This window comes from Babylonia areolata, chromosome 23 (assembly GCF_041734735.1).
Source record: "Babylonia areolata isolate BAREFJ2019XMU chromosome 23, ASM4173473v1, whole genome shotgun sequence".
NCBI classification, from domain to species: domain Eukaryota; kingdom Metazoa; phylum Mollusca; class Gastropoda; order Neogastropoda; family Buccinidae; genus Babylonia; species Babylonia areolata.
The window spans coordinates 47,882,347-47,903,438 of record NC_134898.1 but is presented as its reverse complement, the minus strand read 5'-3'; the positions used below and the strand labels follow the sequence as shown (position 1 = coordinate 47,903,438).

Here is a 21,092-nt window from a genome sequence, read left to right as displayed (position 1 = left end):
CTTTAAAATGCTTATTTTATCTTCTGCTTGCGTATACACACGAAGTGGGTTCAGGCACTAGCAGGTCTGCACATAGTAATTGTTGACCTGGGGGATCGGAAAAATATCTCCACCATTTACCCACCAGGCGCCGTCACCGAGATTCGAGCCCCGGAACCTCAGATTGAAAGCCCAAACGCTTTGGCCATTTTGCGCCCGTCACTTTTAAAAATGAATGGGTTGACAGAGCTGCAAGATAAGGTGCAAAGAACTTCTTCCTCTTCTGCGTTCGTGGGCTGCAACTCCCACGTTCACTCGTATGCACACGAGTGGGCTTTTACGTGCATGACCGTTTTTACCCCGCCGGTGCAAAGAACGAACAAGGAACCACAGAAACTAGCCTCTGTCTGTGCATGAGGGCTACCTAGTACTGAAGCAAGCATCATGGATATCAATATTCCACCAAAATGGTTACGTTTTGTGTGGAGTGATAGCCTAGAGGTAACGCGTCCCCCTAGGAAGCGAGAGAATCTGAGCGCGCTTCGAATCACGGCTCAGCCGCCGATAATTATTTTCTCCCACTCCACTAGACTTTGAGTGCTGGTCTGGACGCTAGTCATTCGGGTGAGACGATAAACCGAGGTCCCGTGTGCAGCATGCACTTACCACGCATAAAAGATCCCACGGAAACAAAAGGGTTGTTCCTGGCAACATTTTGTAGAAAAAATCCACTTCGATAGGAAAAGCAAATAAAATTGCACGCAGGAAAAAATACAAACAAAAAAATGGGTGGCGCTGTAGTGTAGCGACACGCTCTCCCTGGGGACAGCAGCCCGAATTTCACAAAGAGGAATCTGTTGTGATAAAAATAAATACAAATACATAATACAATAGATGTTTATAAACTGAAAACTGTAAGTCAATCAATCCGTTACATACAGTAGTTTGATAATCAGACTAAGGCTAGAGTCATACATTATCGAACAGGATGCTGCTGAACGCCTTTGTGACTGGATTCAGTATATAAAAAAAATTAACGTAATAGAATAAAATAAAAAAGAAAGAGAGAAGACGAAGAAGAAGTACAATGCATATACTATGAACTTATCTCCAGCAAACACATAGTATTTGAATGTCAGACTTTGAAATCGGTTTTACCAGAGTTTTCGGAAAGTTGACTTGAATGCATATTTGACAATTTCAAGACGTTGTATGCTATTGCATAAAGTTTGATGCGCAGTCAAATACAACATTAATTTTGTTATAGTTGTTTAATGTCTGGGTTTTTTTTTTTCTACCATTTTCTTTGTGGTGGGTTTTTGTTGTTGTTGTTGTTTTGTGTGTGTGTGTGTGTGTGTGTGTGTGTGTGTGTGTGTGTGTGTGTGTGTGTGTGTGTGTGTGTGTGTGTGTTTTGATTGTTTTTTTTCGTTGAAACACACACACACACACACACACACACACACACACACACACACACACTAACAAACAAACACACACACACACACACACACACACACACACACACACACACACACACACACACACTCACACACACACACACTGATGCAATCCAACACACACTCGTAGCGTGGCTGTTCTTGGAACAACTCCATTTCAGATGAGCTGATTTTCTTCCTGTTAGATACCTTCCTATCTCAACAACTGTTTCGCTTGAGTTTCAGTGACAGTTTCAGTTTCAAGAATGCATCAATACCTGCCTTCGTTTCCATACACGCTTACACAGTTTCAGTTTCAGTTTCAGTAGCTCAAGGAGGCGTCACTGCGTTCGAACAAATCCATATACGCTACACCACATCCGCCAAGCAGATGCCTGACCAGCAGCGCAACCCAACGCGCTTAGTCGGGCCTTGAGGGGAAAAAAACCCACAAAAATTTTAAAAAAAACTGAAAACGGTGAATAAATAATAGATAAATACATAAAAAGAAGAACTACTACTAATAATAATAATATGTATAAGGCGCAAAAACGTGATGCAGTCAAATTAAAAAAAGAAAAAGAAAAAAGACAACAATGATGATAAACAAGCAAATAAATGTAAAACATGGAGACACACATTCACACATACACCCACATATGCATAACAGATATGTACCAAACATGCAGTTTCACAGATATGAAAGCACAGTCAAATACACATAAACGTACATGAGCCCCAACACACACACACACACACACACATTACCCTGCACCTCCTCTACCCCCCTCCTCCACACACTCATTTCTAGGCTACACCATAACTGGTATTCAAAAAAAAAAAAAAAAAAAAAAAAAGAAAAAGAAAAATTAAAGCACAAGAGAGGCGAATCACGAGAAAAATCAAACTAGCAAAAAATCCCGACACTATGACGCAGATCATAATATGACGAAATAACCAGCATTGATGTGACATTGACATTTTGATCTCTAAATTTAGTATCTGGCTGAAACCAACCACTGCAGTGTTCTGTGTTAATCGAAAAGTGAGTGAACTTCCTAAATTTCATCGCATTTCCACTTTTTTCCCCCTTTATTATTTATTTCCTATGTTGTGACCATGAACTTTGACCAATGATATGTCAGTCTCTTTACATGTACAAATTTTGAGTATGTATGTACACACACACACACACACACACACACACACACACATGTATATATATATATATATATATATATATATATATATATTATAGTGGAGGTTGTCTTGCCCAAGTTACCTCTCCACTCTCTCGTCCAAGAGGGTTTTAGGACAGTCGGCGTTGGGATGGTTCCCAAAGGCCAACTAGCCCTCACGGCTGCAGCACTAAGAGCCAGTTTAATTAATCTTGCCTCCTAGATTGAGAGTCCTTGTCCGGCCGTCACAAAAACAAAACACTAAGCTGTAAAAGATATCCCATTGCAGCAGAGAAACCATTGATAAGACAGTTCTCACTTTGCTGTTTGCCCAGCTGTTAACTTATGTCAATCTATGATATAATATATATATATATATATATATATATATATATACTAGTGTGTGTGTGTGTGTGTGTGTGTGTGTGTTATAATCATTATTATTATTATCACATGTTAGGACCTTCACCTTTATCCTGTTATATAGTTTCCATTTTTCTGGATCATGCTGTACTGACCCGTGGCACGTCACAGAACCAGGTTTGATTTTAACTGGATGTAAGATGCGGCCTCCGTCTGTCAACTGAACTTTTTAACACCTTTCATTCGCCATTTGATCTTGGATGGTACTGAATTGTAACCGTAAGTGGAGTGGAACACCTGTAGTACAATAGTCAATGCAAAGTGAAGGGGATAAAAGGAAGAATGTTCTCACCTCAGAACTGACCGAATCCGACGTCAGTGATGAAAATAATTTCGTATGAGAAGGGAGGTAAGTTAAACGATTGTTGTAAACAGTCTACAATGGTGTTTATCTCCCTTGGTGGAACAATGATCGGCATAATTATTCTCATTGTTCACCATCACGGTAGTGACAGATAGTTGTCGCTATTTCATCCAACATAACTTGTCTATTTGATTGATTGATTTATTGATTGATTGATTGATTGATACGCACCGCCATGAATTAATTATTGATGTGCAAATCAGAATTGTTCAGCAGTTTTAGTTTCGTATTGTATTGTTTAGTCAATGTTTTGTTTACCGTATAAATGTAGTCACGATTCGTCGACCATGCATCTGACAGTCAGTCAGTCAGCCAGTAAATTAGTTAGTTAGTTAGTTAGTTAGTCGATCGGGTCGTTAGTTAGTGAGTCAGTGAGTCAGTGAGAGAGTCAATTTGTTAGTTCATTAGTTCATGTTTCTACGCCTGCGGTGTATTGTATATTCATTCAAGTTCTTCAGTGTTCAGTCATGTGTCTTCCCATGCGGGAGGTGTGGGTCAGGGGAAACGACTGAAGAATTAACAATGTCAGTGTACAGTTTAGCCGGTTTCAATGAGACGTCAAAGCGTCAGTGTATACCCATGGTACGCTACACCACATCTGCTCAGTAAAAACGGGGAGGTACTAGAGATCGAGACAGATAGACAGAGATAGAGACTGAGACAGAGAGACAGTGACAAAGACACAAAGATAGATTGAGACGAACCTGTCCTCGGTGTCCACATGTCGACTCAATTACTGAAATAAATAAGACTGAATAAAACCGTGGGTGTGCTATTTAAACGAACCTGTATGATTTGACGGGCGCAATAGCCGAGTGGTCAAAGCGTTGGACTTTCAGTCTGAGGGTCCTGGGTTTCTAATCTCGGTGACGGCGCCTGGTGGCCGGGTAAACTGAGGGTGGAGATTTTTCCGCCGGGATCTCCGGCGGCCATGTCAACATACTGATTGTGTGCAGACCCGCTAGTGCCTGAACCCCCTTCGTGTATATAGTACGCAAGCAGACTGAGATCAAATACATACGTTAAAGATCCTGTAATCCATGTCAGCGTTCGGCGGTGGGTTATGGAAGCAAGACTGAATTTACCCAGCATGCACACCCCTGAAAACGGAGTATGGCTGCCTTATGGTGGGGTAAAAACAGTCATACACGCAAAAGCACACCGCTCGTGTACAGTGCGAGTGAACTGATGTGGGTTTGGCAGCCCACGAACGCAGAAGAAGACTGCAGTGAAGAAGATGAAACGAACTTGTACACACCCACCACTGCCACACACGCCGGCGTGCATACTACACACACACACACACACACACACACACACACACACACACACACACACATACACACACACACATACACACACACACACACTGCACAAAAACACACACACACACATACACACACACACACACACACACACACACACACACTGCACACACACACACACACACACACACACACACATACACACACACACACATCAGTACACACACACTGCACACACACACACACACACACACACACACACACATACACACACACACACATCAGTACACACACACTGCACACACACACACACACACACACACACACACACACACACGGCATACTGGCACACCGCCGGGCACTGGCACACACACACACACACACACACACACACACACACACACACACACACACACACACACACACACCGAGTCTCTCTCTATTTTTTCCCCTTTTCTATTTTTCCCTATTTTTCTTTCCTTCTTGAGGGCTGGATGAAACAAATAAATATTTGATGCCCTGCTTTCTCTGTTACCTTCAGAAAAAAATCAGTTCAGTTCAGTTCAATTCTGTCTATCTCTGTCTCTGTCTGTCTGTCTGTCTGCCTGTCTGCCTGTCTGTCAAGACTGTCTCTGTCTGTCTGTCTGTCTGTCTCTCTCTCCAAAATTTGTATATTATTTCATTAAAACGAAACAGCCTGTTAACATTATTAGTGAGGATATTTGGTTTGAACACTTTAAGACTCTTCTTTCAAAAGATGTTGATTCTGACACTATATTTCAGTGGGCGCAGGGGGAAGAGGAAGATGAAGATTAATTAAATCGCCCGATTTCAACAGACGAAGTAATGTTTTGCTATACGAAAAAAATAAAAAGTCGTAAAGCTGCATGAGCAGACGGTGAATTGTTAAAGTATGATAGTAAAAGTAAAACAGAATCAATTATGAAATTTTTGGTAATGTTTTTAATTGTTTATTTAACAGTGGTGTCTGTCCCGAGAACTGGACCGAGTCTGCTGTTTTACCTCTTTACAAAAAAAAGGCGATGTGAATAATCCCAGTAATCATAGAGGTATTTCTCTTTGCGATATTAGTAAACTTTACAGTGTATCATTAATCATAGATTGCAAGAATGGGTAGAAGACAATAACATCACAGGTGAATACCAAGCAGGATTTTGACGGGGTTACTCTACTGTGGATCATATGTTTACCATAATGACTTTCGTTCAAAAACAATTTAATTTTAAATCGTAAATTGTATGTAGCTTTCATAGATTTTACTGAAGAAAGCCTTCGACTGTATAGATAATTATACAATTCTTTTGCCAATCCTTTTGAAAGATAGCGATCGATTTGGGTTTTATAAGCAGTTCATCTCCATGCATTCAGTTCCGATTTATCTGTCAATGAATATGGATAGGCATTTGAAATATATTATATCAATGATTTGGTATTTCCAATCTCCCTCTTTATTGCTATCGTTATAGTAAATTGAATGATCACGGTTTTATTTGTCCCTTGTTGCAGATGTGCAGAAGAAAATGAACTTAATTTCGTGATTCGTTGCCCTGCTTTCAAGTTGAATGAACTTAGACAACAGTTAGTTCCACAAAAATATCATTGACATCCATCTCTGTTTCGACGTTCCTTGCTAATGTCACCAACAAACGAAAGCATTGTAAAACAGTTCGCTGTGTATACCTACCTGTATAAGGCATTCATAATCCTCAGTTTGATATGTATTTAATTGTGCTTTTTGTGTGTGCATGTGGATTGCTAGATTTTTAGTGAAATGTTTTCTATTGTACATTGTTCTGAAATGTTACAATTTGTGTTCACTGCATCCCCTTCATGAGGGGCCACGGCCTTTATTGAATAAAAATGTTCGTTAGTTCGTTTGTTCTTCCTCTCTCTCTCTCTCTCTCTCTCTCTCTCTCTCTCTCTCTCTCTCTCTCTCTCTCTCTCTCTCTGTCAGTCAGTGTCTCCGTCTGTCTGTCGGCTGTCTGCTTGCCTCTCCGCTCTCTCTCTCTCTGTCTCTGTCTGTCTGTTTGTCTGTCTCCGCTATCTCGGTTCTCTCTCGTCTCTCTCCTCGAGTTATTACTGTATGATTGCCCCCTTCGATAATGAGCCTCAAGTTGGCCAAAACTGAATAAAACATTTCGCATTCTCCCTCTCTCAATATTTCAGTGCTGGTGTCTCAGGCTGTCTGTCAGTGTGTCTGTCTGTGTCTGTGTCGGTGTATCTCTCTCTCTCTCTCTCTCTCTCTCTCTCTCTCTCTCTCGTCTCTGACTCTGTTTCTGTCTCTCTGTGTCTCTCTGTGTCTCAGTGTCTGTCTGTCTCAGTGTCTCATTCTCCCCCCCCCCCCTCCCCCCCCCCCTCTCTCCCTCTCTCTCCCGCATCCTGTTTGCGTGCCATCAGTCACGTGCAGCCTCGGCGCACTCACTCAGTGCTGGAGTGCACGAGTACTTTGACCATGCACAAAGTCGATCCCGCCTCTCCAGTTCATCTGGTCAGTGACGCTGAATCGGACTTTGACACGACATCATATAATCACCACTGAGGTCCGGAAAGGGGAAGGCAAAACGATATACCATGCCACCAAGATGTCATGAGTTGCCACGGTGTCAGTATGTGTGTGAATGTGTCAAGTCGAAGTCGATATGTTTTACTGAATAGGACAAACAGAATTAACAGAATGATTATTAGGACAATGATCATTGAACTACACTATGGGCATCGATAACGATTCTAGAGCATTTGCTCGTAATGAAAACGCCTTGAATACAAATGTGCATATACTGACACTCATTATATCACTCGCACAAGACGTGATAACAACATGGACATCTTAAAAGCATTTGGATGTTTGTGAAATTTAGCAGGAATAAACTGGGAACGCAGAAAACAGTACCGGCTTAGGGCATACCAAAAGAAAATGCATTTAGGTTTCCGGAGTGTCATCACAAAAAGGACAATTACTACTTCAGTTGCCCATCAGTAATTAAACTGCAAAAAGTGTGAGCGCAAGTTGGATATTTCAATTCTCTGAAACCGTCAGTGTGTGTGTATGTCATAGTCTGTGTGTGTGTGTGTGTGTGTGTGTGTGTGTGTGTGTGTGTGTGTGTGTCAGTGTGTGTGTGTGTGTGTGTGTGTGTGTGTGTGTGTGTGTGTGTGTGTGTATAGAGAGAGAGAATGTTTATTCGTCGACTGAATGACGCCAGTGGCATAGATTTAACGTGAAGTAAATGCGATACTGGGCACACACACACACACACACACACACACACACACACACACACACACACACACACACACACACACACACACACACACACACACACACACACACACACACACACACACACACACACACACACACACACACACACACAACGGCACTGGCACACGCACACACACACACACACACACACACACAAGAAAAAAAAGAGCTATGTACATATGCATGTTGAATGAATGTATGTACATTATTTAATATGCATGCGGGCAGTATGTGTGTGTGTGTGTGTGTGTGTGTGTGTGTGTGTGTGTGTGTGTGTGTGTGTATGTGTGTGTGTGTTAGTCACATTTTGGTGTGTGTACGTAACACTGCATGATGTTGTTGTTTTTTTTAATGAAAACGAAAATGTTTTGTAAAGTACCCAGGGCAGATTTCTGGAGAGTGAGTGTCAAGTATATGTTATTATCACATATATGTATGATTGTATGGCAGATATATCAAACCTCTTTAAATGCAACGCAGGAAACTGAACCATGATTATAACTGAAGGCCTGGCTCACAAGCCGGATATGCTGATTCATTGATTGAATGACTTGACAGAAAAATATTTATGCCGTATCCTTTACAGTACCTCAACCAGCCTTGACATTGCGCAGTGACGTCATCGACTCTATATAAGCTGTTGGCGCACCCAGGCGCGCATCGCTGTGTTTGCTTTGCTGCGTCAGGGAACGTACGGGCAGATACACACAGTCGTCTCCATATTTACACTCTTTCTTGTTATTATTTCTTACGCCAAGATTTGTCTGTAATTCCCATTGAATTTTGACAAAAATGGCTGTCAGTCAGTGCCGTCAGAACTACCATGCCGAGTGTGAAGCTGGCATCAACCGACAGATCAACATGGAGCTGCATGCCAGCTATTGCTACCAGTCCATGGTGAGTGGACCATTTTGTTTTTTTTTCAAGGACAAGTTTGATCTGCTTGTGAAACAGGTTGCTGCCAGACAGTCAACTACCGTCAACGTCTAAATTATAAGTAAAGTGCCCACATGTTTAGTGAACTGCCAGAACCTGTTGGACTAGACATTTTTGGTTGGAGTATTTAGCGAAAAAAGTGTCTCCATATTTTGATAGGTCACGATAAATCAGCTTCCGTCGGCCATTTCTGGTAGGGCTTCAATTTTCATCTGTATTGACTATTCATTTCTACAGTTTTAAAGCATGATTGTGAGTGTAGTACGCTGATGATTTATGAAATATGAGGCACGTAATCTCGTCAATACAGTTTTTAATGCATGGAGTTGGCTATTGATTTTTCTCAACAAGTTGAAGGTCGGGATAAGTCGTGTGTGCAGACACGTGACTGCATGGGCAGATTTGGTATTTTGCCAAGACAGTGACCGACTTTCCCAGTCATACTGTTAGTGAGTTTTACATAGTTGAAAAGCAGTTCAGTGATCAGGACAGCTGAGCTTTTATGGATTTCCTGTTTTTGAGCAAGAAAGAAACTTCTTGAGTTCTTAACCAAATTATCCCCCCGCCTCCCACACATCATCATCATTCATATTCATGACAATGACTCAGCTTTCCTTTTCATTTTTGAAATAACATTGTTCTTACTCCAGCATGGTCCAAGTCACAAAATGACAAATGAAATATACACAGTCATCCATTATGATTCAGTAACTTGACTATCACAATGGTCTTTCTTTCTCTTTGATTAAGACTGGTTTTGAAATTAAATGATTTGACAGATCATTTAATAAATGTCTATTTGATACAAAAAAAAAAAAAAAGAAAAAGAAAAGAAAAAAGCATAATATTTAACTGCATTGCCACATTTGGTGACTACTGTGGACCAGACAGTTCACAGCCATAGATGACTTTAGTCGACATTGAGGGTTCCATGTGAAAGATTGTAACATAGCTTGACAGCTGCAGCAAACTTTCCAAAGCAATAGAAAGTAGCCTTTTGGCGTCCTCCCATGACTGAGTTTTGAAGTGAATAAGTCCACTGTGTTGTTTTGACACAAATGGAATCGTGTGACTGAGAACGTTGAGTAAAAAACACACAAAAAAAAAAAAAAAAAATTAAAATACTGAGCACTGGGAAGTGTTTTTCACATTGAAACTTCGGCAGTTGAAGAGTTGAGCATCACACATGACCATGTGGACACAATGGAATACACAGTGTACATATTCAAAAACATAAAGCGAAATACAGTGATATCTCGCTCTCCTTTCACTTTACCTCTGGTACACATACATAAGGTATAGTCCTCCTACTCAATTTTATGTTGTTTCATATGGTTAGGTGTTGTATAACACACTTACATTTTGCTAATTGATTTTGTTCAGGCACACATTTATAATCGCACAAGCTGACTAGTAAATTGTGGCATTTTTCTTCAGTTCGGAAATAGTTTCATTGTGAACCATAACAGCAAATAGTTTCATTGTGAACCATAACCTTTTGCTGTTCCAGGCATTCTACTTTGACCGTGATGATGTGGCTCTGCCAGGATTCTGCAAATACTTCCGCAAGGCATCGGAGGAAGAACGGGAGCATGCTGAAAAGCTGATGCAATTCCAGAACATGCGTGGTGGTCGCATTGTCCTGCAAGACATCAAGGTGTGTGGGGAAATAATTGTTATCCTGGCGCCGAAACTTGTGGTTGGAATAACTTTTATTGGTAAATTGATAAATTTATTGATGAAATAATTTTGTTAAAAAAAAGAAAAAAAAGGAGTTAGCTATCAAAATGATTAAGTTATTTTAGAGATAGATATGATTTACATGGATACTGTAACAAATAAAATAAACTGTCAAAAAGATAGTTATTTTAGAGATAGATATGATTTATATGGATACTTGTATAGTGCCTGCCCTTGATCAGAGACTAAGCTTTTGACATCTTTGATACCGATACTTACAGACGTAACAAAATGCCTGTCCTTAGAGACTAACTCACTGAGCTTAATGTTTTATTAACACGTGTACAGCAGGCTGCTTTCCTGGTAGCAGGTATCAGACTGACAGCCATTGGGTGCTCATAATTCACTTCCTGTTTTATTCAATCCATTTTCAGTCACATCTAGTGATACATGCAGACACACACACACACACAGACGTGTAATATTGTACGTGCATGACGGTTTTTGTAGGGCAGAATCCCAGTTACCAGGTAAAGTTACAAATGTTACTACTGATAATATATGAAAGGAAGGCTACTAGCAGCAGCTTCTTTTGAGTCCATGCTTCAGCAGAATTTAGTATTTTGCACAGTTCAGGAATTTGACCTGCTAGACACTGCATAAGTAAATCACTGTAATAATTAGATTAATTAAACATAAGTTGAATAAAAAATGAAAATAAAAAATGTTTCTTGGAACGTAGGTTGCTTCTGCTATCAGCTGGTTTACAAACATGATTAAAAAAAAAAAACAGAAGTCCAAAAATTATGGTTATTCTTCTTCTTGCTGTTGTGACAGAAACCTGACAGGGATGAGTGGGGCACCGGTCTGGACGCCATGCAGGTGGCTCTGGCCCTGGAGAAGAGCGTCAACCAGTCGCTGCTGGACCTCCACGAGGTGGCCAACGGTCACAACGATGCTCAGGTAGGTTGCACAGGTTATGGAAATTCAAAAATCAAAACGAGAACATAATACAAAAAAGAGGGGGGCAGTCTTGCAGTGAATTCAATATCCACTGTTGTCTCTGGCCCCCAAAACTAGGGCCAGCCATCTTTGCAGTGAATTTTCAATATCCACTGTCTTTGGCCAGGCATAGGAGGAAGGCTGAGGCCCACTTTTTCTCGCTTTTTTAACATTTCCATCACAAGTTAACCATCCACACCTGAATGGAGTGAGGAAAATTACAAGTCAGATGCCTTTTCCAAGGACACAACACCATGATGAAATGGGGTCTTAAATTCTGATCACTGAGGAATACTGGATTAGAAGTCCACCTCATTTGATTCTGACAAGGCAGTCTCTAGTTGCACAAGCCTAATGTTTTCCCCTTTCTGTGGGGCTGCTTTCTGTGCAGTTGTGAGGGCCAAATTTTGCTGTATTGGCTAGCTTGAGTTTCTCTGCAATGTCATATTGATTTAACCCCTAGGCTGCCTATATGACAAGATAACTCATCATGGAAAGCATGTACTCTTTGCTGCCACAATGATGAGATAACTCATCGAAATATTCTGACTTTTCCCTGCTTGGCAAAAATTCCTTGACAAAAATCCTGGTAGCTTTAGCTTGGGGAATCATTTTCCCTGCTTTGCATTCAGTTCCTTGACAAAAATCCTGGTAGCTTTAGCTTGGGGAATCTTTCTAGATTCTATTCATAGCTAGAAACACCATCTGCGTCATAAGGCAGTCCTTTATTTGGCGGCAGTCTTTGCCTGGCTCCTCTCCTCCCTCGCTCAACAAAATGTCGGACTGACTCCATGCTCAAGACATGCAATCGTGGCGAACTAAATCAACCAAGATTACTTTCTTTAGCTGATGCTCAGAAAGAATTGGAGCATAAATTCGAAGGATAAGACGGTGGTGAACATTTATAGGACAATTTGATAGAAAATAAAGGGAACAATCAAGAGAGTGGCCAACATACGACTATCAGTCAGTGATGCCAGCTGTTCAACTCTAGCAGACGACAGGTCACCGAATTTTTAGCAGGACACAGTATGAGCTATTTTCTTGGCACTCGGCCAACGCAGTTTATGAGAACTGGATGAAGTGACCGTGTGAGAGGGGTGAAGAGGAGGGGGTGGAGACTGAGGGGGCGTGGCCTCACATTCATATTATCACTTGCAGAAGTCACAATGCATCTATTTCTTTTTCAGTTTTTTTTTATATTGTGGTGGTTCTAGTGTGATTTTGTGTGTGCAGATATCCATTTGTCCAGAAAATATTTTAGTGCAAATTACCTGACTAATGTTTGTAATGAACAAGTTGAAAATGTGACAAAAAACAAAACACTGATTTCAAAACAACAGCATGTCACTTAAAATATATAAAATGGGAAAACATCATGTGTTTTGTATTCTTTATTCATTTCCCTTTCAGAAAATATATACTTTTATGGGTCTTTCTCCAATAACAAAGACAACAGAATTTTTTGAAAATTTATACCTGTTTTTTGGGGAAAAACCCTGGCAAATAGATTTCACTTAAATCTTATTTTCCTGGCAGCGAAAGGGTTAATCGTAGATGGTGAGATACTGGATAGATCTCAGCTTTTTTTTTTTTTTATTTTTTTCTTTTTTTTTTTTTTTTTTTTTTTTTTTTTTTTTTTTTTTTTTAAAGCTTATTATGATTGTTGAGAAATCAGTTTCCATTTGGTAATGATACTTTTTTTTTTCCTGTGACTGGTTATTCAAGAAAGATTGTTGAAAAATCACAAGCAGGTTATTTATTAAGGGTTTGGAAAAGGCTGAGTTATAACAAATCCTGTTGGTACTAGCTGGAAAGTACATATCAAAAGTGATATAATTTGGTCACAAAGCAGTTCGGCTCCATTCCATTTCAGGAATGTTTGATGTTATCAAAAAATGAAATTGATTACCGTAAAGTTTGGTCTATTGAGCGCACTGGTATATAAGCCGCACACACTAAATTTTGGAAAAAAAAAAAAACAAAAAAACTTTATACATACATAAGCAGCACCGGTTTATAAGCCGCACTTATTTCCGGTACCGGAACACATACTGATACAACAGAAAAGCTGTCAATACTGTAGGTTATGAAATAAACACAAGTGGGAACAACACAAAGAAAAGCAAGCAAAAATACTGCTAGTGCCACAAAAAATAATAAATAAACACAACGAAAACAAGATCCATAATTTAGGGATAGTCACATTTATTCAACGTCATCCTGCTCACTGAATCCACTAAAATCTTCGTCTTCAGTGTCTGAGTTGAAGAGAACCAGCACAACTTCCTCTGCCATCTTGTCACTGACTTCAGCCTCACTTTCACTTCATGAACATGAAGGTGGAGGTCACTGCTGGTTCATCACTTGCACTGTCGTCTGCTAGGTAGATCGCCTTCAATTTGAAGGCTGCATCATAGGCATAACGTCGCGTTTTCGGCATGATGAGGGTGTACGCTTGAGCAGAGTAGAACTGAATGCTGATCTGAAGGCTTTAATGTGTGCGGATTTGATTTATAAAACCTGAACAGTTAGCACACTGTCCTGAAGCTCATCCAAAAATTCATGGACAGAAATCATGATTTTGGCGAGTTGAAGGGCAGCAAAGAATAGACAAGAACGTGACACTCCCCAGATCATTAAAATCCGCAAATAAACCGCATCATTGTATAAGCCGCAGAGGTTGAAGCTGGGGTAAAAAGTCGCGGCTTATAGACCAAACTTAACAGTAATTTCCAGCCATCTTTTTAACATAAGTTTTTAGGTGTATTATTTGTGTGCTTTCACAAAGGTTTTGAGCAGATGATGAAAAATGGGATCCTGTTTTCTCTTAATTAATTATTCTGTTTGTTTTTCCATTTTGATTATGTAATACATGCACTGTTGTGAAATGCATATTCCAAGGGAGATAACAATATTTGTGTCCATTCAACTCTAACAAAGATGGAAAGGAAGAATAAAGTGAGACTTCAACTAGCATTGTTAATTACAATTACTTTTTTTCCTTTCACCCCTTTTTGAGGTATGGAGGAAGAGTAAAGACAAAGACTTCACACTGTTTCACAAATGCGCTGTCATACAGAAACTATAAAGACTTTGCAAATAACACATGCATGCTCATACACTTTTTCCAAACCCAAAGAAAGACAGGGGTGTTCTATAAATTATGCATATGATAGCACCCCAAAGAAAGAGGTGTTCTATAAATGACGTATTATATATAATAGCACCACATAGTGTCATCACTGTTCACATGCTTTGTTTCTAGAAATGCTAGGCTACACATTAAAAGAAAGTAAACAGCACCACACCCTCTGTTTCGTCTTCCACACAGATGACTGACTTCCTGGAGGGCAACTACCTGCAGGAACAGGTGCGCTCCATCAAGGAAATCGGCGACCACATCACCAACCTGAAGCGTGTGGGGCCCGGTCTGGGAGAGTACATGTACGACAAGGAGAGCCTGCAGGAGTAGAGATCACCAGGCACTACCACCACCACCACCACCACCACCTCTGTGTGTGCTGTTGGTTTAAAGTCCATGCCATCACTCGGGTGTTGAATTGTTCTGTTCAGCCTGAGGGGCTTATTTTTGTGAACTTTCAGTGCTTTTTTTTTTTCTTCTTTCTTTCTTTCCATTTGTCTCTCGGTTCGTTTTTTTGTTGTTGTTTTTTTTAATCTAATTTTGTCATTAATGTGCGCTCTGGAAAAAGGCAACTTTTTTGTTGTTTTTGAACAATTGAAGTACAAATTTCTGAATCTCACATAGAATATTTTGTGAAGTGTTTGGATAGATTCAAGGCCAAATAGGTGTATATAAAAAAAAAAAAGAAAAAAAAAAGAAATCTGTTTTTGTTCATCCAGCTCAGGATTCTAATTAGCAGGTTTTGAGGATCAATTGTCTTAACTCTGAGAATGTCATGGTTCAAAAAGAGGATGCTGTTAGTGCCAATCACTTTTCAGTTCAAATTTCAGAACAGCATTGCACACAGCATCAGTTTTCATCATTCCTAGCATTGCTGTTTTCATGAACGACTGGTTCAGTATTTCTTATTAGAACAAATATGTCATGGTTTGATTAAAAAAAAAAAAAGTTTTCTTATCTACTTGTATTACTCTGGAGATCTGAATAAACAGAAAATATTTCTTATACTTTAAATTTTTCTTATGTTCTGTATTTTCTTTAAACTAAATGTTTTACACTGATGGCTACTAAAAGAATAAAACAAAATCATACAATTTTCTGTGTTTACTTTTTGGTGTGATTTTGTGTAAAAGTATTATGTGTGTTTCCTTGAATTCCATGATTCACAGTGCTGCATGAGTGCTGAGATTTTTCCTTGGCTCAACCTCCGTTTCACAAAAACGCAACAAAGATTCCTGCCAGGCATAGTGTTTACATACTTGAATGTCTCCACTATAAGTAGCATAATTGGCATATGTTATATGTTGGGCTTGGGTGAATTGAATGGATTTTTCATGGAACTGAACTACATAAATATCGGTTACTGTACAGAAGAATTAGTAAAAGAAAAAAAAAAAACAGAAAAAAAACCAGGACCATAGTCTCTCCCCTTCCTGTTCTTTCTCACACATCATGGCTGGCTAATTGCAGAAAGTCTGTTAAAAATCATACATTTGCAAGAAGTTACTCCTAATAATAAGTATGACTTTCAGTGCATGTAATGATGTGCACACCCAGATCAGCACACTTAAAGAAGAAAGTATGGAGGAGGTAGACATGATACAACTTGTATAAAGAAATTTTGACAAACATGTAAAGAAGTTGTGAAAAATATTTCAGAACTGCTGTAGCTTGATCAGGAAAGACATGTTAAGTTTGATAAGAAGGCCAGCAGAACAAGAATCTGGGAAGTAGAAAACCATTCATGTGATTGAAAATTTTGTGGGAAGCATGAAACAAAGCATGATAGTATTACAGTGCAAAAGAAATGGAAGAAGAGAACAGACTTGGAACAAATTTCTTTTAACCTTCGCTGGCTGTCGCTTTTGACTACACATGGAAGCTTATGTGGGTCGTCCATGACCCATACTGCTGTCGCTTTTGACTACACACACAAGCTCATGTGGGTCGTCCACGACCCATGCCTTTTAGAGACAAAAACCTGTATATTCCTCCAAAGCTTGTGTGGGTCGTGCATGACCCATACTTTAAAAAGAGAAAACTTGTATATTTCTCCAAAGCTTATAACAAAATATAGAAAAGGAAAACATACCGTAACAACTGATTACACACGCATGCGCTCGCACATGCACACACAGACTCGCACAAACACATAGTGGGAGAGTAGTGGGGTTGTGAGGCTATTGAAAGTAAAACTTATTTATTTTCCTTCACTAATTGCAAATTAAGCCAGAAATCATTAAAAAGGTATGGGTTGTGAATGACCCACATGAGCTTTCGAGGGGTGACCACGTTTTTTCCTCTTTAAAAAGCATGGGTCATTCACGACCCACACAAGCATCCGTGTGTAGTTAAAATTCCACCTTTAATTTTTAACAAATGAATTTTTTTCATATTTTGGCAAAAGTTGGCCTTTTAGCTGAAGGAAGCATTTCTGAAATTTCGTAGAAAAATATTAAGAATTGGCGTTTTTGTACCCTTCTGGGTCGTGTACGACCCACGGATAGCCAGCGAAAGTTAAACCTCTTGACTCCTGTGTCCCCCACCCCACCCCTTGCCCTCCATTCTCCCAATCCGCCAGAACACACCTGGTACCCATTTCACAACATTTTGAGACCTACCATCAGTATTGTGAATGATGGTACATACAGCAGCCACCATAAAATGCTATCAGCTGTTTATCAAAGACAGCATCTGCATCTGCGCACAACTGAATCTTGTGGTACAAAGTGCGTGACTGGCAGATCTTTGTGTGGTTCTTAATTAGTGTAGGCCAGCTGTCGCTACATTTACTCTGTGTGTGTGTGTGTGTGCAAAAGTCTGTTTCTCTGTTTGTGCCTCCACTTTTTTTCTTTTTTTTTTATGACTTCTTTTTTTTTCTTATCACTTGGCTGTCTGTTCTTGTGATTCTGTAGGCCTCTATCTACTGATTGTTAATTTTATTATTTTTTTTTCTATCTGTTCTGTGTTTTCATTTTTCTCCTTTCTCAGTCTCAGAGTTTGGCAGTAGGCACTACACCCCACAATGATATGAATAAACAAAGCAAAAGCTTGCCAACACCATCCAGTTTCAAAGCGACCAGTGAGGTACTCGCATTGTACAATTGAAAACTGGTCCCGATCCCACACTTCAGATGGAGTTTGTCAGGGCAGCTTTCTTTCTCCAACACTGTTCAACATTTATCTGGAAAGCAGCATGACGAATCAGCACAGGTTTAGAATTGGGGGAAGAACCATCATGAATGCTTGCTTAGATGATATTGACAGCCTGGCACTCTCCAAGCTTATTTGAAAAAAAAAAAAAAAAAAAAAAAGTTTACACGGAGTTTATGTTTCATGGTACTCCCCTCCCACCCCACCCCACCCCTCCCTTCACCAAATATAAATTGTTTTAAGCAGTTGTTTCATAGCTATCGCACTGCACATCCCAGTTTCCCCAGTTGTTTATTGTACGGCTGTGTTTCTGTTGTTACTTAGCTTTGTAGATCTTGCACAAGGGGAAAGAAAACCAGTCTCAAAGAAGAAGCGTTTTTGTGTGTGTGTGTGTGTGTGTGTGTGTGACAGTCTTTAATTCTATATCCTTCCAGTATGAGACGGGATATGAAGCATCAACAAGATGATTAGTTAGAAATCAGCGCTGAAAAGACAAAGCTGACAGCCAAACACAGCACCAGTATCACTGCTTATGCAACTGCCAACATGAACTGAAGCCAGGAACTGTTTACCAGATCACTTACCTGGGATCCATCATTAACAAAGAAAGATCCAAACCAGATCGATATCCTCGCAAAGATCGACACTTCAGTGTCTGTATCTGATTCACACCATGATATGTTATGTCGGAAAGTAAGGTGGTAAGGTATGAGTACAGCCACGTGCAGTTGACTGTTGTTCAAGACCTACAACAAGACCTTCAAATCATAATGATTATGTCATCATCCACATCATCAACCATTATAAAAGAACAACAACAAAAAACAACCAAACAAAAAGAACAGCAACAACAACAACAAACCCCAAAGTTTTCATGCTTTTCAAATGCTTTGAATTTCACAATGCTTAGATCAACATACTGAAATCAACCAGTCATATCTAATGATTATAGAAGGCATAACCTTTTTTTTTTTTTTTTCAAATTAGCTAAAATAGATTGTGAATCATTTAAAATCAATTGGATGTTCTTTTCTTTTCTTTGCATTTGTTGTCAAGATGAAGTAGGGTTCAGTTTAACGACTATAGGTAGCCATAGCAAGTGAATTATTTTAAAGCACGTACGTTGCTTTTTAGGGGGGCGGAAGTGGGGGAGCGGGAGCATTTGTTGTCAAAATGAAGTGAGAGTTCAGATCAAGGACCGATAACTATATTGGCAAAAAAGCCCCTAAGATCCAGTTGTTAAGAGGGGTAGTTCAAGAATGTTTGGTCAGTAGTCCTCATGTAGTAAATGATCAAAAATAAATGACAATAACAATATACTACTGCTACTGGTGATAAATAATGATTTATAACTGAGAAAAAGGAAATTCGGTCATAAAAGGGAAGCAACTGCTGATCGGAACACAAGAATATATTTTGAAGGTTCTTTCTTTTCGATCGAAAATTCTCTCTCTCTCTCTCTCTCTCTCTCTCTCTCGTGCCCAGTTGTGCATGTGTGTGTGTCCAATCACTTTCACAGACAGATAAACACAATTCATTACCAGTTTATTTTGTCTCAGTAGACAACTATTGATTTTCAGGGATCATCACAGGTATGGACGATTCAAAAGAAGCTGCTTATTTTTCGTTTGTTTTCAAGATAAGGTAGAGTTGAATTTAACGATCTGATGGCAGAAGCCGTCTTCAGGAATAGATGATGAACGGACAAATAAATGACTCGTTAGATATTACTACCACGACCACCACTATACTACTACTACTACTACTACTGCTGCTGCTGCTGCTGCTGCTGCTGTTGCTGCTGCTGCTACTACTACTACTACTACTACTACTACTACTACTACTACTTATAATGACTAATGATGACGATAATTGAATAAATAATAAAGCGAAATTCGGTCTGCGATGGGAAGCAAATGCTAATAGAAAAAAAAAACTTGTTTTCCTTAAAGGTTGTTTCCCTTAGATTGAGACTCTCCTTTGTCCGTCTGTCTCTGTGCGTGCATGTGTTCGTGCGTACGTGTGTGTGAGTGCGCTCAGTGCGTGCGTAGGTGTGTGTGTATGTGTGTGTGTGTGTGTGTGTGTGTGTGTGTGTGTTGTTGTTGTTGTTGTTTGTTGTTCTATTGTTATTGTAGTTCGGGGTCGATGAGTGCCAGATTGAGGATCTGAGTGACGGGCGCAATAGCCGAGTGGTTAACGCGTTGGACTGTCAATATGAGGGTCCCGGTTTCGAATCACGGTGACGGCGCCTGGTGGGTGAAGGGTGGAGATTTTTACGATCTCCCAGGTCAATATATGTGCAGACCTGCTAGTGCCTGAACCCCCTTCGTGTGTATAATTTTATGCAAGCAGAAGATCAAATACACACGTTAAAGATCCTGTAATCCATGTTAGCGTTCGGTGGGTTATGGAAACAAGAACATACCCAGCATGCACACCCCCGAAAACGGAGTATGGCTGCCTACATGGCGGGGTAAAAACGGACATACACGTAAAAGCCCTCTCGTGTACATACGAGTGAACGTGGGAGTTGCAGCCCACGAACGCAGAAGAAGAAGAAGAGGATCTGAGTGGGTGTCTGACGGGTGACTGGTGAGACCAATCTTGGGCTTGGAAAGTCGCCCACGTGTAGGAAGGTGCTGCAGTGCAAGTGGACTGAGGAGGTAGCTCATGTCTTGCCTGACGCTGCGCGTTTCATCGATCTGAGCGTCTGTGCTTCGTCTGTTTTCTTAGTGCTGTGTTGTGTACGCTCATTTGATGATCTTGCTTCGCCAGGATCTGGAAGGTCAAGAGCAAAGCGGTGTGATTGATAGTGACTGAGGTCTTTGATCGAGATACTCTTTGAGGCGGCAGTCTTTGAAGCGTTTCTTCTGCCCTCCCAACTGAACTGAGCGCTTGGCCTGTCTTAGGCTCTCAAGACACCAGCTGTTTTGGAAGTCCGAGGACTGTCAGACAGACATCTAGAGGACGCAGCCAACCCGGCCGTCTGGCTTGGTTGGTGTTTCTGTTGAAGAGTGTAGACATTGTGGGAGCTAGCATGTTAGTGTGTGTTCACACACTGTTTAACGTCTTCCCCTCCGTCCTTTTCCAATCTCACCCTTCTCTCTGTCACCATCTCCGTCTCTGTCTGTCTGTCTGTCCCTCACTCTCACACAATTTTCAGTTCTCTGATCACACTTATTCATGGGAGTGAGGCTTGAAATGAACATGTAGAAAACTCACCTGGACCCCTCAAATAAGCTCCATGCACA

At 40.2% G+C, this 21,092-nt stretch overlaps 1 protein-coding gene across 1 annotated transcript; it reads left to right on the top strand.

The window, feature by feature from the left end:
- The first annotated feature begins 8,578 nt into the window (after positions 1–8,578).
- Positions 8,579–15,512, top strand: LOC143298336 (soma ferritin-like). Its single transcript, XM_076611192.1, has 4 exons — positions 8,579–8,822; positions 10,372–10,518; positions 11,379–11,504; positions 14,878–15,512. The coding sequence occupies exons 1-4, from the start codon at positions 8,718–8,720 to the stop codon at positions 15,016–15,018; spliced, it is 519 nt and encodes a 172-aa protein (XP_076467307.1). The 5' UTR covers positions 8,579–8,717; the 3' UTR covers positions 15,019–15,512.
- Positions 15,513–21,092: the final 5,580 nt, after the last annotated feature.